Source organism: Phyllobates terribilis, unplaced genomic scaffold (genome assembly GCF_046119375.1).
Source record: "Phyllobates terribilis strain yellow unplaced genomic scaffold, ASM4611937v1 Scaffold_4__5_contigs__length_816908805, whole genome shotgun sequence".
Lineage (NCBI taxonomy): Eukaryota > Metazoa > Chordata > Amphibia > Anura > Dendrobatidae > Phyllobates > Phyllobates terribilis.
The window spans coordinates 75,541,104-75,562,200 of NW_027362764.1; the positions used below are offsets into that span (position 1 = coordinate 75,541,104).

The following is a 21,097-nucleotide window of genomic DNA, read 5'->3' on the forward strand; positions in this document are numbered from 1 at the left end:
TCCTGTGCAATAAAGATAGTATTTAAGGTATAATGTACAATAAACATAAAAAAAAAAAAAAAAAACAACAAAGCAGATGAGAAGATTTTTTTTTTGCATTTTACAAAAAAAAACATATGCATAAAGTAAATGTTATTATACGTGTCACAAAATAATACATATCGACATGACAAAAACCCCCAAGAGCTCAAAAAGCAATAGCAACCCAAAAAAAAAAAAAAGTTATGTCTTACAGAAAGTGGTAAGTCAAAAACAAAAAGTGTAGACTGACACCAAAAAGAGACGCATCCAGTCACTGACAGATTACTTCCTTTTAGCTTTTAATAAAATGAACATAAGAAAAACATAATGTTCTACATAAGTGATCGGGTTTCATGAAAAGGACATAACTAGAGTTGGATTTGGAGATCATTTACACATTTACATATATACTGACTTTGGAAAATTATAAAAAACAAAGCAACAAAGGTTATTTATTAACCTTTCAAGGAGAAACAATCACCGATCAGTAGTTTATTTGTCTAGTTCAAGTCAGGCAATAAAAACAAATTCAGATTATTATTCTGATTTCAGACACTTCTGCACTGTCCAGCAATAGTTTATGGATTTCCAAAAATTGTCGAGTGAAGACCTTTACCATCCCACTATCTGTATTTGGTCAGTATTCAGTCAGTATTTTTTCTCAGGAGTGGGAGCCAAAACCAGACGAGGAACAAGTATATGGTATAATAGAAACAAGTCACCAATTCTGCATTTATCACCCACTCCTGGTTTTCTCTCCCACTCCTGAGAAAAAATACTGACCGAATACTGGCCAAATACTGATAGTGGGGCCATGGCCGAATACTGAGATCCTTAGCACAGGTCATCAATATCAGATTGGTGGGTGTCAGATCCCGGGCAGCCCTACTGATCAGCTGTTATCTCTTCAGATGGACCCCGGATGTAAAGAGTGTATGGAGCCAGAAAACATCACAGCTATGAACACTGTTAGTGGCAGCTCCCATCTACTGCAGGTCAGCTTCTAGTCATCAATATTAAAGTAGTGGACAACCCTTTTAATGTGATATCTGATCAATCTAATTACAGTCATGGCCAAAAGTGTTGGCATCAATATTGATATTGCTCAACAATTTTGGTTCTCAAGTCCTCAGACAGTTCTCTTCTCCTCTTACTGTTCTCCATGTTTAGTGTGGCACACACAGACACAGAATGCAAAGATTGAGTCAAATTCTCCCCTTTTTATCTGGTTTTAGGTGTGATTTTCATATTGCCCACACTTGTTACTTGCCACAGGTGAGTTTGAATGAGCATCACATGCTTGAAACAAAGTTGTTTATCATCAATTTTGCAAAGGTGCCAACAATTTTGTCCGGCCCATTTTTGGGGGGTTTTGTGTGAAATCATGTCCAATTTGCTTTTTTTTTTCTCAGTTTTTTTGAGTTGTTCCAATACACACAAAGGAAATAAACATGTGTATAACAAAACATGTGTAATTACAATAATTTTCTGCGAGAAATAATAATCTTTATAATAATCTTTTTACTTATATTGCGCCAACATATTCTGTAGCACTTTACAATTCAGACAATTTACAGATATTATCAGCACTGTCCCCATTGGGGCTCACAATGTACTTCATTTTCTGGAACAATTTTAAGGGCCAACACTTTCGGCCATGACTGTATATATACTGTATATGTATGTAATAAAGAACATTTAAAGGACTCTTACCTTTGTTTTAGAATGTCAAATTTCTTTTCCCAGGTTTTATTGAGTCTCTCAAGTTCCTTTTGCAACCTAAAAATAAGAAAACGTCACATGAAAATTTGAAGATCTCTCCTTTAAATTACAGACTATTGCAATGGCGAATAATATCTGAAATTGTGCAAATGTGATGGCAACAAAGCGCCGCTCAGCTCTTTTTTAAAGGGTTGCCTCAAGTTCTTAAATAGTTAAAATTGCAAAGTGCTTGTAAAAATAAGCAACTTTGCACTTTACCTACTAGGCCACGGCCCCACTATCAGTATTTGGTCAGTATTCGGTCAGTATTTTTTCTCAGGAGTGGGAGCCAAAACCAGGTGAGGAACAATCAGAGAAAAGGTATAATAGAAACAAGTCACCAATTCTACATTTATCACCCACTCCTGGTTTTGGCTCCCACTCCTGAGAAAAAATACTGATTGAATACTGACCAAATACTGATAGTGGGGCCGTGGCCTTACTAAAAATCTTCTCGGTTCTCAATAACGGAGGCATTTGTAATTCTAAAGTTTACAGCTTTTTGCTTAGTATACCAATCGCCTTTTCAATCTATCAGAGGTGGCCGGTTTCCTAGGCAGCATTCTTTGCTTTAGAGCCTGCACACACCAATCTGAAGCTGGACGAATCACTGGATCGCACGAGCTTCAGTCCCTCTGAGCTTCCCCCATGCTGTGGAAGCAAAGCCGCCTCCGCTTGCAACATGAGAGAGTGCTCAGATCAGACCAGCGGCGTGACCATGGTGCGAACTGTCACTCTTCAGGAGCACACCACACCTTGGCAAGTAGGAAGCTGCGAGGCAGAGGAGCGGTGCGTTCCTGAAGAAAAATAGATTAGAACACTCCTTTAATGTGACTTTTCAGAATAAGCTGTTGGGTGTGTACATGACTTATAACACTATTTCTGGCCATTATATGACTTCTATCCTGCATTAGTTTTCCTCTCCACATTAGAAGATCCAGCAGTATCTCTTTATGTCTCTCTGCTCCTATCTCCCTTCAGCGTCACCCCATCTCCTCTCCATTGACTTCTATAGGCAGCTGGTGTCATTTGATTCCTTACTGAAGGCATGGTTTAGGTCGGCGCTATAAGAAGAGGCGCTTGGTATCCTAACGCCAAAAGAATAGATTTCAACGTAACATATACATGAAGTCCAGGAATAGATATGAATATACCCAATAAAAATTAACTTTTAATTAATTACCATTAAAAGTGTCCTTAATAGTCCAAATGGGACACATCATAACTAAACATATCAAATAAAAACAGAGATAAGGGAGAGATGAGCATGCCCGAGAATTCAGACAAGCTAGCCCTATATGGCCCTTATAAGGTAAATACCCTACCTGACAGCGGAGTGTTTTCAACCTAACGAACGGTTTGGTGTCCCCGCTCCACGGAGGCTGTCCCTTGTCTGACCCTAAGTCTCCCTAAACAGACACACAATCATATTTCATAGGTGTTGACCAAAATCAGTAATGCCATAATTGACATTTAGTGGGGGAAAAGCGACAAAAAAAAAACAGAGGGAAATATATCCCATAAATGTTTATCAATAAGGTTATAACCAGTCCTCCACCATTAGTGCACATAGGTGGGGGCCGTATATATAGAACCACACAAAAAAACCCCCAAACATTTAAACAGATATAGATTGGTCAGAATGAAGCGAAAGGAATGGACTTATCTGATCTCTAGTCCATCCGAAGGTCCCAGCAGGCGTCTCAGATAGTGATTCTCTAGGCCCCTCAATAGGTGGCTATATGCTTCCAATAAAAATTCACAGTTAGGAATTCACAAAGAGTTTCTGATCAATCCGGGCTCCCACTTTCCTGGTCCTTCAAGGTGGTGTAGACCCATAGGCAAAGGTGTCCCTTAGAAGTAGTCCCAAATAGTCCCAACGCATTTCACCCCCTCCTCAATCTGGGGTTCATCAGGGGACAGAAATTATCAGAGGAGAAAGACCATAGTTGGTGCACCAATAATAAATGCTTCAATCCTATAGTATAGCCGTGCATAGATAGGCACATAGCACCATTTTATACCTCCTCACCCAATGATGTGCGCCAAATGATTCAAATTCCCCCCGGAAGATCTCAATTAGTTGCGGTCATTTCCGGAAAAAACGTGGAAGGCAAACTGCGTTCCATGGTTTGTATACGCCCATAGTTTCACCCAAATCTTAAGTCACTTCGGGTCGCGTGCTCATGAGCATTTCCGGTATCGTCCTGCACATGGAACGCATATGCGCTCCACCGCTCAAACACCATCGCACACCAATTTACCCGCAGTCATCTCGGGCAGCACCATCGCAATTATTCCCAGCACTACCCTGGACGCTGCACACTTGAGTCTAATGATCAAACTGTGACGCAAATTACGTAACTTCAGAGACCACCATGGAGATGAACCGCAAACCTCCGTTCATCAGGAGACCGCTCACATAAGAATAGAGGATATTAACTGACAGTGAATCTTTTTAGAGAGGGCTCCATAACAATAAGCTATTAAATATGTACATGACGATGTCAGTATATATGCAGTAGTCTTGCTCTTTCAGCATTAAGGTATTAGATATTGTCAGTATACATCTAGTGGTCTCTCTATTAATAGCAATATAATCATCATTAGATAAAGACCTAAGTGTCAAAATAGCAGATGCAGTCTTTTTGATGAGAGAAGGGTTGCAGATATATATTATGTCAGATAAAAAGACATCTTGAGGCGCTTACAACATGGGGGGAGGGGTGGGGAAAGATCCTCACCCTATTATAGGAAAAATAATTGAATATGCTAAATAGTCCACCACAATTAGGAATCTATATGTAGGTGTCTGTACAGTAAAGCATATCATTCTAGCAAAAAATCCAGTTTCAAATGATCATGATGTATAGAGTATGAAGAAATAGTCCCAATCAACCAGTACCAATGATATAGTTACTGGGATTTTCTCTGGTTTTCCTAACATTGCATACCCTCTTTCTTGCCGACTTGGTTTGGCTTGGTCTTGTTTGATTTTCAGGAATAGATACGGCACTCAGTAGTACTGGTGAGTGCCATATCTATTATTTGACTGCATTTGTATATAGATTTGAGCATTTTTTGAAAGTGAATAATTAGTGCAGGAGAGAAGTGACTGATGTGTGGGAAAAGAGTCATAACGTATTTCTGTAAAAAGATATATTACATAGTTACACTTAAAAGTTACTATTTGGCGCTCAACGATTTTACTCAACTTGCTCAGTTGAAAATCTCTATTACCTTCCCATCGCTTTCGATAAAAAATGTCTCTAAAACTGTCTAGTTTTCCTCAGCAAACAGTGGTCACAGGACGTCCAAGAGACAGTCACAAGATAGAAGGGACCAAATGAGCTAGTTAAGGCAATAGACCAGGGGTGCACACCCTTCGGCCCATGGGCGACATGTGGCCCCCAACCATCCGGTCACATAAATGATTGACTGTGTGTGGCTGTTTGCATGTAGCTTCCATAACAAAAATACAGGAGTGGCACGCAGTCATCTGTGTCCCACATACATTTTAGGAAAATAGGGCCACTTTCCCCTTCTTTGTTACTTCAAAAAGATGTATATGTGTTCTACAGGTGGCCATCTATGCTCTACAGCTGGCCATCCATGCTCTACAGGTGGCCATCTATGCTCTACAGCTGGCCATCCATGCTCTACAGGAGGCCATCTATGCTCTACAGCTGGCCATCCATGCTCTACAGGTGGCCATCTATGCTCTAGAGGTTGCCATCCATGCTGTACAGGTGGCCATCTATGCTCTAGAGGTTGCCATTCACGCTCTACAGGTGGACATCTATGCTCTAGAGGTTGCCATTCACTCTCTACAGGTGGTCATCTATGCTCTAGAGGTTGCCATCCATGCTCTACAGGTGGTCATCTATGCTCTAGAGGTTGCCATCCATGCTCTACAGGTGGTCATCTATGCTCTAGAGGTTCCAATTCACTCTCTACAGGTGGTCATCTATGCTCTAGAGCAGGGTTCCCCAACTCCAGTCCTCAAGGCCCACCAACAGGTCATGTTTTCAGGATTTCCTTAGTATTGCACAGGTGATGGAATTATTGCCTGTGCAGGTGATGCAATTATCACCTGTGTAATACTAAGGAAATCCTGAAAACATGACCTGTTGGTGGGCCTTGAGGACTGGAGTTGGGGAACCCTGCTCTAGAGGTTGCCATCCATGCTCTAAAGGTGGTCATCTATGCTCTAGAGGTTGCCATCCATGCTCTACAGGTGGTCATCTATGCTCTAGAGGTTGCCATCCATGCTCTACAGGTGGTCATCTATGCTCTAGAGGTTGCCATTCACGCTCTACAGGTGGTCATCTATGCTCTAGAGGTTGCCATTCACGCTCTACAGGTGGTCATCTATGCTTGTGTCTCTCTACATTGTAGTTTGTGACATTTAAGTTTGCAATGTGCAGAGACACATTCATGTTGGCCTTCCTCTCTTCTAAGTGCTAACTGGGGTTAAAGTTGACCCCTATTATTCCCATAGGCCCTGTCTCTGCTTTATGGCATATCATTTTGATATGCTGGAGAGTTCTCAGATGGTTATACCTCTATAAGTTTTATTTCAGCCCTTGGGACTGATTCAACATAATCATGTGGCCCTCAGACCAGAAAAGGATGTACACTCCTGCGTTAGACAATCCTGGTTTTAACCACTGTGGCAAAATAAAACCCTACTATTCCCAATCCAATATATGGGCTATGATCAGGATGAAATGGCTATTCAGAACCATTGAACTGCTGTAAAAATACTAGACCCAAACATATTGTCATGGGTATACCGTGACAGAGAGGGGTCAAAAGTTCACGGCGTCTGGTTACCCGAACTCCTGCACTGGTTAGAACTGCTTCACCGTCATACTAAACAGTGCAGGTTTTCTTTCCTCTGGCATTGCTAGGGTTAATCAGTTCAGTTGATCTCCTGGAGCTCTCCATCATGGATTGCCTCAGCTGTTCTGTGTTGGACACTCCCCCTCTGGAATATATGCCCGCCACTGGCATTTGGGAATTGCCAGTGATAGTTCATTCTGCCTGGTTTGGAGTTGGAGGAGTTGGCGGTTGGAGAGTTGTTCTGGAGATTTCTGCGTGGAGTTTGTTTGCATTTTCATTCTTTCCTATTTGGTTTTACCTGCCTTACCCTCCCCATGTGTTCCATTCTGCTGTTTTGTGAGTGTATTTTGTATGATTGCAGTTTTCATTTATCCCAGTCTGTCTGGTTAGTGTAATCTTATACACTTTGGCCTCACACCTTCCTGGATGGGGGAGGGAACAGATAAGGGTAAGTCAGGAGCATAGCAAGGTATATGACCCCAGAGTCTCCACCTTCCAGGGTAATCCGGGGAACAGGGACAGACTAGGGTGCCTCCTAGCTTGAGTGATAGGGAAGGAACCCCATGCCCCAGGACATCCTGAAATAGTACCGTGACACATATATATACTGACATATTTCCTTAGGGTCACAGGCACTATATCGTTTTTTGGAAATCAAAAAAAAAAATAATGGGCATCCTTGAAATAAAAAAAAATCATACAAACATTATCCATTAAGGAAAATCCTGTGGCCGTGGTGGGCACTGGACGAGGGAGAAAATTCACCAAATTTACTACAGTGGCTCATGCTAAACGATAGATTTGGCAGTCACTTTTCCGTATGTCACCTTTTACCTGCGCACCGTTGTTTTCAGCAAATTTGTGCATTGAAGTGAATGGGAGATCAGCTGTATTACACGAGAATGGCTGTGGTGTCCTGGTCTCATACACTGTTGACTTCCAGAAGCTACAGGACCTGCAAACAGCTTTTAGGTGGGGGTGCCAGGTGTAGGACGCCCACCGATCTGATACTGATGATCTATTATGAGGATAGGTCATTAATATCAAGTCCTGTACAACTTTCTATGCCCTTCTCTTTTTTCTACACACTTGTCTAGCAAGACACAAAAGGTATCTAAAACACAAAACTTTTGGCACAATTTCTGTACCTTTCTATGGTTTTTGCATCGTCTTCATGCACACTTAGAAGCTTTGCGATCTGTGCTTGTAGCCGCTCTCTGTCTGTGTTCACGCTCTGATAACATAAAGAAACTTTTTTTTAAGCCAGGTAGACATAAACCGAAACATTGGTACAAGTCTGCATGATGTAATACAAAAGGGCCCAATTCATCATTTCTGTTTTTTATTTTAAGTCACTTATCTTTTTTTGTTTTTTTTGGTATTCCTTGATGTTTGTTTTTTTTGTGCCAAATTCTCCAAAATGGCGCTTGTGGTTCAGGAATTTTGAGAAAAATAATAATAAAAAAAAGCTCTAAATTTTTTGTAACTTTTTTAGAGCAAAAAGTTGTATGTTCTACTAAAATGTTTCAAACTGTGTGTAAAAATTTCAAGCGTCCAAAAAAAAATCACTACAGGGTTGTGACTGGAGTTTCATTTGCACAAAAATTTGGCGACTTTTTAACAAAGTCTCAATTGATGAATCAACAAAATAAAATCACCTGGAAATCCCCAAACTTCACCCACAATGACAAACATATAAAATAAACTTTAAAAAAGGCAGAAATTAAAAGAATGTGGTACAAATAAAAAACAGTGAAAAACTCCAGAAACTAGAAAAAAAAGGCGCAGATGTAATAATGAATTGGACCTAAAGAGTGAGAACTGCGAGATAAAGAAACTAGAGCAAAATCCAGATGTCCCACAATCAACCTGGTAAATCACTCAGACCCCCAAACCAGAGAGCAGCAGTTTTCCTTTTGTGATGGGAAATGATAGAAAATTTCTTTGTCTTATATTACGATCCTCCAAAGTGTTTGTCGTCTTACTCAAATAAGACTCGATTCCCAATCATCAGCTCAGCTGGTCTTGTATGGATAACAATACGTCTTAGAGAACTGCTGTTAGTTAACAGCTATCTTTCCCCATATACAAGAGTCATGGCCATCAAAAGCTAGAAGAAGAGACATCACTGATTAGGGTATGCTGACAAACATCTTTTTCAGGTGGGTGGCTCCATAACCCACCTGAAAAAGCGCTAGCGAAACGCTCAGCAGAATGAACATAAGCATTTCTATGTAAAATTGAATTACTGTTCACATGTTCAGGCCTTTGAGCGTCTGATTTCCAAAGACAACAAGTAGTTAAAAGTAAGCAGACCACTTTTCAGGAGGTTTCTGCTCTGAAGACACTCTGTATGTTACAATACAAGTCAATGGGAAGGCTCAAAAGATGCCAAAAAGACACCATGAACGTTTTGTCAGCAATTTTTTGCTTCAAAAATCGCTATCGGTTTCTTCACAGCTGAATGGAGTTAAAAAAAGGTTCAGAAAACGGCATTTTAAAAGTCGCCGCAAAAATGCTGAAAAAAAAACTGTCAATGGTCAAAAAAGAGCTCAGGACATGAGCAAAACATGCTAAAAAAAGTTAAAGTTTTACAAAATGCCAGAGAAAAGGAGAGTTTTCTAAAGCATCTTCTACTTCAAAAATAGACATTTTTGGCAACATCATGTACACAGAGCCTGAGGTTTATAACCCACGAATATTAGCCATGAAGTTTCCCATTCTCTGTTCCTAGAAAACTCATAACTATGGTGTAAATTACACTTTTATATCTTCTGCACATTAGTAGTTACTGAGGATTAATCTAAGACTCACGTTCACATCAACCTTTGGTGTCTCCAGTTTCTCCTTCATTTTGTTCAGCCGTTCTTCTTCAAGGAGCAATTCCTGTTTTTGTCTTTGGATCTCAAGCAGCGCTTTTTCTTCTTTCTTCTTTTGTAGTTGTGCTTGCTGGAACAACAAGAAAAAGAAAATGTGTTTATTAAAAAGTGTGGGAGAACAACATCATGTCTGATCTGGACATTTTAGCCAGATTCATCAACGTATTATGCACTGGAGACGGCTTACTGCGCACAAGGTTCATCGCTAGTAAAGGGAATTTGTCACCAGCTATTTACTACTCCATCTGAGAGCAGCAAAATGTAGGGGCATAGACTCTGATTCCAGCGATGTGTCACTGACTGGGCTGTTCATTGTAGTTTTGATAAAATCACTGTTTTCTCTGCTGCAGATCTAGTAGTTCTCTGAATGCTGAGCTCTGTATAACCCTGCCCACACCACTGATTGGCCACTTTCTGTATACACTGTGCATAGGCAGAAAGCCGCCAATCAGTGGTGGGGCGAGGTTATACAGAGCTCATGATTATGGAGGACTACATGGCAGCAGGTTTACTAGTCTTCCAGTGATAATCTTCTGCTGATCAAACAGTGACCTGTTTATACCAAGGATGGTGACAAAGACGAGGGGGCACACTATGCGTCTGGAGGAAAGGAGGTTCCTGCACCAGCATAGAAGGGGATTCTTTACGGTCAGAGCCGTGAGACTCAGGAACTCTCTGGGAGAGGAAGTGGTGATGTCCAACTCACTTAATGAGTTCAAGAGAGGCCTGGACGCCTTTCTTGAGAACAATAAAATTACATCTTATGCTTAGTGATAGTTAATTAATCCAGGGATTTAATCTGACTGACAGATTGGAGTCGGGAAGTGAATTTTTCCTCAATGATGTAAATTGGCCTATACCGCATGTTTTTTTTTGTTGCCTTCCCCTGGATCAACGCTGCGGAATAGCTGCAGTGCACAAGAAATAGGCTGAACTGGATGGACGCTTGTCTTTTTTCGACCTTATAAACTATGTAACTATGATTGTATCACAAATACAGCAAGCAGCCCTGTAAGTGACACATTGCTGGAATCAGGGTCTCTGTCTCTACATTATGCTGCTCTGAGATTAGGTGTAAAAAATCTGATGACAGATTTCCTTTAAGAAACTTCACAAGTTGTTTGGAGGTGACAGAGACTTTATTCTGCTGAAAAAGATCACAGCTGTTAGGAAATACCGCGGTCCTGAAGGGGGATACTTGGTCTGTGCAACGTATCGGTATATGGTACGTGTCACATTCACATGATGCCAGGACCCAAGGTTTCCCAGCAGAACATTGCCCAGGACATCACACTGTCTCTGCCTCCACGCATGTCCGATTTCGGACTGCCAACTGCATTGATCACCTGAAGATAAACCACTGGCTGACGGCTTTCTCATTGAGAACACAGGAGCACTCGGCTGAACAAGCGCTCCTATGTATGGGAGGGTCAGCTGAGATGGCTGTCATCCCATCGCCCGAAAGCCATCTAATGTGTATGACCAGTTTCAGTCATGCTCATCATGTACATTGAGCCTTGCCCACTTATGACCATAGACTGGTTCACCGGTTGTCCCTTTTATGGACCACTTTTGTAGGTACTAACCAATCCAAACTGGTTTATAAGCCACTATAAAAAATTATAACTTAAACCTGAGTTGCTGTAAAGAGCAACTTTTCAATGTCTTCTTTGCACTAATTTTGGCAAACATTCCCCATTAAAGTATCAGTCTAGACAGAAACTTCTATCACAGTTACTGATGATGACTGCATGACTTCTGTTATGCATTTATAATGTGGAAGATGACAGTTCAGCCTCTTGGCTGTATACTTATATTATACTAAGTTATTTAGGAGAATATAGAAAGAAGGATAATCACAGTGTCCTGCCAGCAGAAATTGTACTGGCTGTAGCTGCTCATATAATGCTGTACTGCCGCATCGTAGGATTGATAGCAGAGCATAAATGAGTAAGATGCAAAATTAAATCTGGGAATCAGGGTAGAATCTGACATAGCACAGATGAGAGATTAAAGTGAGTATACCCCATATGAGAGACATGCAGAGTGTAATAGACAAGGGGAGGGGTACAGGGATAGAAATAAATTATGAACTCCTTCTTTCAAGTCGAAACATTATTTTTTCCATCAAATTTTTTACAATTTTTGATTTTAGAAATCTATGAAAGCATCTAATTATCCATAACTATATATAAACTATAAATATATATTTTTACACATAATATATATATATATATATATGGATATGTGTGTATATTTATATGTATATAGTATATTCTGCTTATAAAGATACAGTATATGTATGCAATAAATAATAAAGTTTGTTCCCCAGAAGTCTGAAAAACTGATAGTATTATCTATAAAATAAAATGATATCTGAGTATTAAACGGTTGTGTAAAGTAAAAGAAGACATCAAAGAGCCAGAACAAAGGAGTTTGCTCACTTTGCATTGAGAGTAGGATCTATAATCTGCCTGAAATGAACTTTCAACTCTATTGGAGCCGTTCATAGTGACCCTGTCTTCTCTGCACTGGAGCTGTCACCTCTCATGTCAGCTGCTGTTACTTTTCTTATTCAGACACTTGTCTATATGGCCGTCTACTTGACAGGCACAAAAATGGCGCTGTTAATATCTTCCAAGACTTCAGTTCTTCTTCTATTGGAAACTGTTGACTCTTCAGAGTATAAGTATATTCAGTACTGTGAAAAAGGTTTAGGCAGGTGTGTAAAAAATGCAGCACAGTAAGAATGCTTTCTAAAATAAAAATGTTAATAGTTTATTATTATCAATGAACAAAATGCAAAGTAAATGAACAAAAGATAAAACTAAAACAATATTTGATGTGACCGCCCTTTGCCTTTAGAACAGCATCAATTCTTGCAGGAACACTTGTACACAGTTTTTGAAGGAACTCGGCAAGGAGGTTGTTCCAAACATCTTGGAGAACTAACCATAGATCTTCAGTGGACTTGGGCTTGTGCAAATCCTTCTGTCTCCTAATGTAATGTCAGACAGACTTGATGATATTGAGATCAGGGCTATGTGAGGGCCATGTCATCACTTCCAGGACTCTTTGGTCTTCTTTACCCTGTAGATAGTTCCTAACGACACCGGCAGTATGTTTGAGGTCGTTGTTCAGCTGGAGAATAAAATTAGAGCCAATCAGACGTCTCAATGGAAGTATAGCATGATGGATAAGTATTTTTCTGCATTTCTCACCATTGGCAACACAAAAAAATGGGCAACATTGGGGACCATAGACGCAATGGCCAACGAAGGAAACTTAGTGCAGCAGGACACATCATGCTTACTTCCCTTCAAAATCAGAAGATGTCCAGCAGTCCAGCAGTGCCATCAGCTCAGAACAGGCAGCAATCAGTGGGACTCAGCTACACCCATCTATTATTAGGAGAAGTTTGCTGCAGCGGAGCACGATGGAGGGTCCTTGCAAATTTTGGGCTGCAATTCAGCAAATGAAGATAGGGATTTGGTGACGATTAATGGTGTCCTTCATGCTGAGAAATATAGGCAGATACTTATCTTCAGCAGAACAATGACTCCAAACACACAGTCAATATTATTAAGAACTGTCTTCAGCAGAAAGAACAAGGAGTCCTGGAAGTTATGATTTGGGCCCCACAGAGCCCTGATCTCAGCAGCATCAAGTCTGTGTCGGATTACATGAAGAGACAAAAGGATTTGCACAAGCGACATCCACAGTAGATCTGTGATTATTTCTTCAAAATGTTTGGACACAAATTCTTTGCCCAGTTCAAAAATAAGGTAGAGGTGTACCTAGAAGAATTGATGCTGCTTTTAAGGCAAATGGCAGTCACACCATATATTGATTTCATTTATTGATTTTGACAAGATAATCCTAAAGAGAATCATGAGGCAGAAAAGTAAAACTTGGAAAAGGGCACCATAACCACAAACAGCTAATCGTACAGATGGTGGCATAACTTGAAAACAATGGCTCCAAATTTTCCAAGAGGGTCCACCAACTACTATAGCCTTTATTAGTAATGGTGTTCTCATGAAGGGAAAAGGGACCTTTTGGGACCTGTAGGCTACATGGCCTGCACACAACAGAAACTCCTGAACCCATTATAGTTACAGTAAGACCCTGCGTAAAACATTTCCCTCTATACACGGCTCGGTCATGTACATGAGGTGTTACTTGGAAAAGTTATAAATGGTTGGAGTCACAGGTGGAAAAAGAGCTTCTGTGCTCATGCTCCCAAGACAGAACTTCCTGCAGGTCCTTTCTGATAGCTCAGTGTTATCATAGGGACAGAAAGTCCAATAGCATAACAACTAATAATACCAAACTACTGATAAAGAGCTGCAATCTGATTACTTGATGCAAGTTTTTGTGACATAATTATAAAAAAGATGTAATAGCCTGAGCTCTAGGACAGAATGTGCTATTGTTTCAGATTATCTTTATTGTTTTTTTTTAATGGGGGGAATACAATACACACGATGGGATTAAAAACATGCAAGTAACAAGGTCAGTAGGAAGGAAAGGCAAGGGTATATGGTTGGGGAAGGATTGGAGGGACATAGGAAATAAATGTGGATTTACAGTAGGTCAACCGAACCATTTGCACTCTACTTAAAATCTGATCATAAATCAAAGAACCCTTTATTTTCAGGAAAAGGTAAAAAAAAGAAAAAGAGGTATCTGGTATTAATATTACCTTGGGAAAAGTCTTAGATCTTACAGGGACTCTTAGAGGAAAAATGAGTGTTCCATAAGGACCAATGAGTATCATACTTATTCATTGTGTTATTTCTCATGGCGGCTGCTAGTTCAAAAGTATTATTTGTGGTTACTCTGTCAATTATCTCTGATATCAAAGGCACATTCGTTTGTTTCCAATTAGTTGTTATAAGTAATTCTGAAACCAAAAAAAGATGGATAGCAATTGGTCTAACTTTTTGAGATAGGTCTTCTGCTTCCAACGAAAGAAGTGCTAAATGAGGAGAATAAGGGATATCTACATTACATACTTTGCTCAGTAATTCAAATACCTCTTTCCATAAATGTACTATTAATGGACATTCCCATAGTATGTGATAAAGGCTACCTTTGAGTCCACGGTGTCTCCAGCAGGATTCAGATTGATTCTGAAATGCTTTGTGCATCCTTACCGGTGTGAAATACCACCTAGTCAAGGTTTTATATTATGTTCCTTGCAAGCTAGGATTAATTGAGTTTGTGTATGTCATTTTAATTGCTTTCCTCCATCTTTCTGTGGAGAATTGAGTACCTATATCTCTTTCCCAGTTATTCATAGACGTTTGTTTTATAAATAAATTATCTTCATTGAAATTTGCATAAATGTTTTTTGTGTTGCACAAAGTGTTCTTTTCTGGGTTCTTCAAAAGACAAAATATTTCTCTAGAAATAACCAAAGGGAATGTGTATTTTTTTTTTATATATTTCCTTAGCTCAAGATATGTATACAATTCTATATCAGGAAGCCTATATTTCTCTTTGAGTTGCTGAAAAGTGTAAAAGGAATCTTTCCAGAGAAATCTTTGACCCTTTTTTCTCCCATAATATATGGTCAAAATTTGAAATGGCAATTTTGAGAGTGGAAATAGGGATATTTTCTAGATTGGCTGGTATGATGTTAGAATTCGTTGCATTAAACAGCAATTTCCATGCTAATGTTGATGATTTGATGGCCGGATGTAACAGTAAATCTAATGATTTGTCAAAAAGAAATGACAATATCATTGATAAAAAGGGTAAGTCCTTGTTGAATTCTCTCTCTAATTCGATCCAACAGAGTTTTAATGAGTAAATTTAAGAGGCAGTTCCTACGCTGCATGACTAAATTAGCAAGGTGGTACGCATTTAAATTGGGGACACTCATGCCTCCATTTAATGTGTTTATAAATAATCTGTTTACAAATTCTAGGAGGTTTGCAACTCCAGATAAAGTTTGATAATTGTTTTTGAAATTTGTTCATCCAGACTTGTGGAATAAGAAGAGGTATGGTGCAAAAAATATATTGGAGCTTGAGAAGCAGAGACATTTTATATATAATTATTTTTCCCAACCAAGAAGTTTCTACCTTCTCTTTCTTAGAAATGCTTTCTTGTATTTCTTTATAGATTTATTTCTATAATGTTGTCCCCGAGTTTAGTCAATTTAATCCCAAGATATGCAATATTGGCTTTTTCCCATGTGTAAGGAAATTCATTTTTGATTATATTTTTTGTCTCTGGATCTATGTTAAAACTTAAGATTTTGATTTACTTGGGTTAATTTTATAATATGAGATTTTAGAGAATTCTTCAATTAAAGTTAGTTCCCGGATGGAGTTCAGTACGTTTGTTAACGTTAAAATTATATAATCCGCAAAAAGGCTTATCTTGTATTGTCTTTTATTAGTTGGACCACCTGTGATTAAATTATTCATCCTGATCGCTTCCGCAAAAGGCTCCATTATCAGGGTAAAGAGGATCGGGGATAGTGGACAGCCTTGCCGTGTGCCAATGGATATGTTAAAAAATTTAGAAGGGAGATTATTTACCAAAACATCAGTTGATGGACATGTGTATAAGGTTGAGATGGCATTAAAAATTGGACCATGGATACCAAATTTAGATAAAGTTGCAAACATATAGCTCCAATTAATCCTATCAAATGCTTTTTCAGCATCGATAGAAAGAAGTATTGAAGGAATTTTTATTTTTTCTTTGTGGGCAATCAAGTCTAAGGTTCTCCTGGTACCGTCTGATGTTTGTCTGCCCTTTACAAACCCGACTTGATCCGTATGTATCAGGCTAGGTAAAAATTCTAATTATCTATTTGCTATTATTTTTGCCAACACTTTGATATCTGTATTAAGAAGGGATATAGGCTTGTAATTTGAGATTAATGTGGGATCTGTTTGTTGCTTGGAAATCACTATAATATTGGCAATTTCTTGTGAAGTATTTTCCTTAAAGTAATTTTTTAAAGAGTTTTCAATTTTATTTTTATATAGTGGATGTTTTAATAGAAATGAATTGCATCTCCATATTCTGGTTCGCTCACAATTGTTAGAAGGTAAAAATGAAAAGAATACTGGGGCATGGTCTGACCATGTCATGTTTCCTATGGTGACCTCTTTAATTTTTAGCAGTGAAGGAATATTTGTACAAACTAAATCTATTCTGGTGAAAGTGTGATGTCTATCTGAATAAAATGTGTATTCTCTAGAGGACGCATTCAAACATCTAAAAGCATTGTAGAGATTTTCTTGATTTAACCAATTTTTTTAAAGTAAAAATCTTATATCTGGGAGTACCCGTGGTGTCTACTAGTTGGTCTCGGATGATATTAAAATCCCCTAGGACAATTAAGTCTCCTTTCTGTTTTTTTCACCTTTTTCATGATTTATTTAAAAACTAAATCTGACCCTTATTGGGGGCGTATATATTTACTATTATGCTTTCATTATTGTCTATCTTGCAAATAAGGACGTAGAACGTGCTATTATGAGGATACAGAAGCTCACCCGGCATCTTCCACTTATGGGGCGGGCTCAACTCCTGAGGCTGCTACATACACCCCTGCATCTGACATGTGCTATAGATGTACGGTTAATGTTGGGAAGTAATTAATAGACTGTTCACATGGGCTGACACAACTGTATGGGGACAGAAAGATGGTTAGAATAGTTTATGTTCTAATGTTCTGCCAACAACGATGATTTAATGAACTACATGAACGATCCAATGAGCCATCGAGCTTATAGGAAAGGCTGTATGCAAGGTCAGTCATTGTGATTGCTGGATGGGAAACCTTTTGTCGCGCAAGGTGTGAGAAGGGATGAGGGGAAGGGATCCCAGACACTAGGGAAAGGGGGACTGGAGACCTCCTAGGCTGATCTGATATCACACTGTCTCACCTAACATCCCTATATTGGTTCCTCACAAATCGCCACTCAGGAACCTAATACCCTGTATTTCCCTAGAGGTAGGCCCTGGCTAGGGAAGGGAGATAAGCCCTAGTCAGTCTCCACTAACAACTAAAGACAACAAGTTAGACAGACACAGGGGAAAGTAACTTAGCTTGAGACGATTTCAGAGAGAAAGTACACACATCCTCTTAGCACCAGAGAGGAAGTAAGAACAGCACAAGCTCCAAGCTTTCACAAGGAAACATAGCAAACAGGAAGTATTTAAACACCCAGGCCTGGGATGTAGGAGGTAGCCGCTGGGTGCTAGAGTGAGACAGATCTAAGAAGATGTCTGTAATGCCAAACGAAGAGATCTCCTGCAACCAACAGTAGGGCGACTGTCTGTCAAATCTGACACACCCGTGACACCTTTTTGTGTGTAGCGAAATATATTCCCCCAGAAAGACGGATTTTGGTAAGACCTTACCTGTAAAATCCTTTTCAGCGAAGGAAGGAAGGGAGACACAGATCCATTACTAGTGGGTAGGCGGAGCCCCTCAGGATAGTTCACCTCAGATTTATAAAAAGTGACGACCGGCCCCTCCAGCTTAGGCTCCTCCTACTCCCATGTTCCTCAGTTCGTACACAAGCTAAGGAAGAGCAGATAACACCAGCGGAACAACACAACCCCTTCTGAAAAATCAGAAATGCGAGAGAACAGGTTATGCATATAACAGAAAGAACACACAGTCCCAGGCACTACTCACTGGACCTGACAACTGCGATGAGCTGGCAATGCTGGAACAGAGCCCTAGCTCCGACCCCAGTCCCGATGACCGTCATCAGAGAGGAGTCGCGCCGCATCTGGAAAAACAATAATGCACTTCTGCCCTGGGAGGGTGCTGTGTCTCCCTTCCTTCCTTCGCTGAAAAGGATTTTACAGGTAAGGTCTTACCAAAATCCGTTTTTCAGCAGCAGAAGGGAAGGAAGGGAGACACAGATCCATTACTAGTGGGACGTCCCAAAGCAGTCCAGAACTCAAGGGTGGGAAACAGTGGCAGAATCGCCAATACCCCAACAACTTAGTCAAGCGCTCAACAAGCGCCGAAACTAGATAAAGAGATAACCTAAACCACCGCCGCCTGCAGGACCCTGCGTCCCAAGGCCGCATCGGCGGAAGCACTCACGTCCACTTTATAAAATTTAGTAAAAGTGTGAACGGAGCGCCAGGTAGCCGCCCGGCAGAGCTGCGCTGCCGAGGCCCCCTGATGAAAAGCCCACGACGAACCAACAGCTCTCGTGGAATGAGCTCGAACCTTAACCGGACAAGGCTCGCCCCTGAGCCGGTACGCTTCCAGGATAGCCGAACGTATCCACCGAGCTATAGTGTCCTTGGAGGCCCGCTGACCACGCCGACGACCAGCAGGAATCACAAAAAGAGAGTCCGACTTCCGAAACCCTTGCGTGATTGACAGATAGAACTTCAAAGCCCGCACCAAATCCAACGAGTGCAAGGCTCGCTCCTTTGGACTTTTCGGATTCGGACAGAGGGAGGGCAACACGATGTCCTGATTGACGTGGAAACGTGACACCACTTTAGGCAAAAAATCGCCACGGGTACGAAGCACCACTCGATCCGGGTGGAACTCCAGAAAAGGGGGCGAGCAAGACAGTGCCGCCAACTCAGAAACCCTTCTCAAGGAGGTGACCACCACCAGGAAGGCCACCTTCCAAGAAAGTAAGTAAAGCATAGTTGAATCCATAGGCTCAAACGGTCCATGCTGAAGAGCCTCCAAGACTAGATTGAGCCGCCAAGGAGCCACAAACGCCCTCCTAGGCGGAAACTGACGTGCAACCCCGCGAAAAAACGAGCGCACATCCCTGCGCGAGGCAATAGCCTTCCGAAAAAGCACAGATAGTGCAGATACCTGACCCCGCAAGGTACCAACCGCCAGACCCTTGGGTCAAACCACATTGCAGAAAAGCCAAGAAGTTGGGAATGGAAAAAACCCTCGGGTTCCTTGACGATCCAGAACACCATGAATAGAAGGCCTCCCAAGTTCTGTGATAAATCCTGGTCGTAGCTGGACCTCTGGCCGCCCGTAAGGTGGCAATGACCTCGGCCGAAAATCCACGACGGGTCAAGATCTCGGTCTCAAGTGCCACGCCGTCAAAAGAAGCGACTTCAGGTCCGGATGACGAATGGGCCCTTGGGATAACAGGTGCGGGCGAAGAGGCAGTGGAAACGGAGGCGCCGCCAGAAGAGACACCAGCGTTGAATACCACGCCCTCCGCGGCCAATCCGGCGCCACCAAAATTGCCGGAATCCGTTCGAGTTTGATCCATCGGATGACCAGAGGAAGCAAGGATACCGGCGGAAACACGTAGATCAGCTCGAACTGGTCCCACGGGGCCACCAGAGCATCTACCGCCACAGCCTCCGGGTCCCTGTACCTGGACATAAACGTCGGAATCCTGGCATTCAGCCTGGATGCCATCAAGTCCACCTTGGGAATCCCCCAACGGGAGCACAGCAGTGTAAAAACTTCCGGATGAAGACTCCATTCTCCGGGATCCACCTGCTCGCGACTGAGGAAGTCCGCCGTGATATTCAGCACTCCTGGGATGTGAATCGTGGAAATGGCTGGGACCCTGGACTCGGCCCATACCAGGATCCGAGAGACCTCCATCATGAGTCTGGAACTCCTCGTCCCGCCCTGATGCTTGATATACGCGACCGCTGTCGCATTGTCCGTTTGAATCTGGACCGGCAGACCGCTCAAGGGGATCGTCCAATGTCGGAGGCAGAGAAAAATCGCCCTCAACTCCAGAATGTTGATCGGCAGAGACGACTCCTCTTACGACCAGACCCCCTGAACCCAGAGATCGTTCCAAACCCCCCCCCCAGCCAGTCAGGCTGGCATCGGTGGTAATGACCGACCACCGTGGGAGGAGGAAGGATTTCCCCAGGGATAAAGCCTCCAGACATAACCACCATCCAAGAGACTCTCGCACCCTGCGGGAGATACCGACACAGCGATCTAGCGAAGTCGGCAATCGGTCCCAACGGGTCAGAATAAGATTTTGGAGACCCCGGGAATGAAATTGTGCAAAAGGTACCGCTTCCATTGCTGCCACCATCAGACCCAGAAGGCGCATACACTTCCGAAGGGGCATTGCCATCGCCGACCTCATAACCTGTACATAGTGTCGAAGGTTCACTTGTTTGTCCGGAGGCAGGGACACCACCGCTCGGACCGTGTCGAAATGCATCCCCAAGAACAGGATTGACTGCGACGGCTCCAAAGACGACTTCTTCCAATTGACCAGCCACCCGAAGTCCTCCAGGTGCTGAAGGGAGAGATCGCGAGCCGTTACCGCCTCCTCCGCTGTGGATGACACAATCAACAGGTCGTCCAGGTAGGGGAGAATCGTAACTCCTTGCTTTCGAAGGAGCGCCATGAGCGGCGCCAGAATCTTTGTAAAAACCCTGGGCGCCGAGGCCAACCCGAATGGTAGGGCCACAAACTGGTAATGGGCCTGACCTATGGCGAACCGCAGGAAGCGCTGGTGAGCCCTGCCCATAGGGACATGTAAATAGGCGTCGCGGATGTCGATCGACACCAAAAAATCGTGCTGCGACAGGACCGCCAAGAAGGCTGACCGAACCGACCTCGGGGCCGA

General features: G+C 41.8%; 1 protein-coding gene across 2 annotated transcripts in view; it reads right to left on the reverse strand.

The window, feature by feature from the left end:
• Window positions 1-21,097, reverse strand: part of CUNH10orf67 (chromosome unknown C10orf67 homolog) — a 204,254-nt gene that overhangs the window by 57,709 nt on the left and 125,448 nt on the right. For both annotated transcript variants that reach the window (XM_073676507.1, XM_073676506.1), the window contains 3 exons: window positions 9,442-9,576; window positions 7,776-7,861; window positions 1,735-1,800 (listed from right to left, as the gene is read on the reverse strand). In XM_073676507.1, coding sequence (XP_073532608.1) covers window positions 1,735-1,800; window positions 7,776-7,861; window positions 9,442-9,576 — 287 coding nt within the window. The remainder of the gene's footprint in view (window positions 1-1,734; window positions 1,801-7,775; window positions 7,862-9,441; window positions 9,577-21,097) is intronic.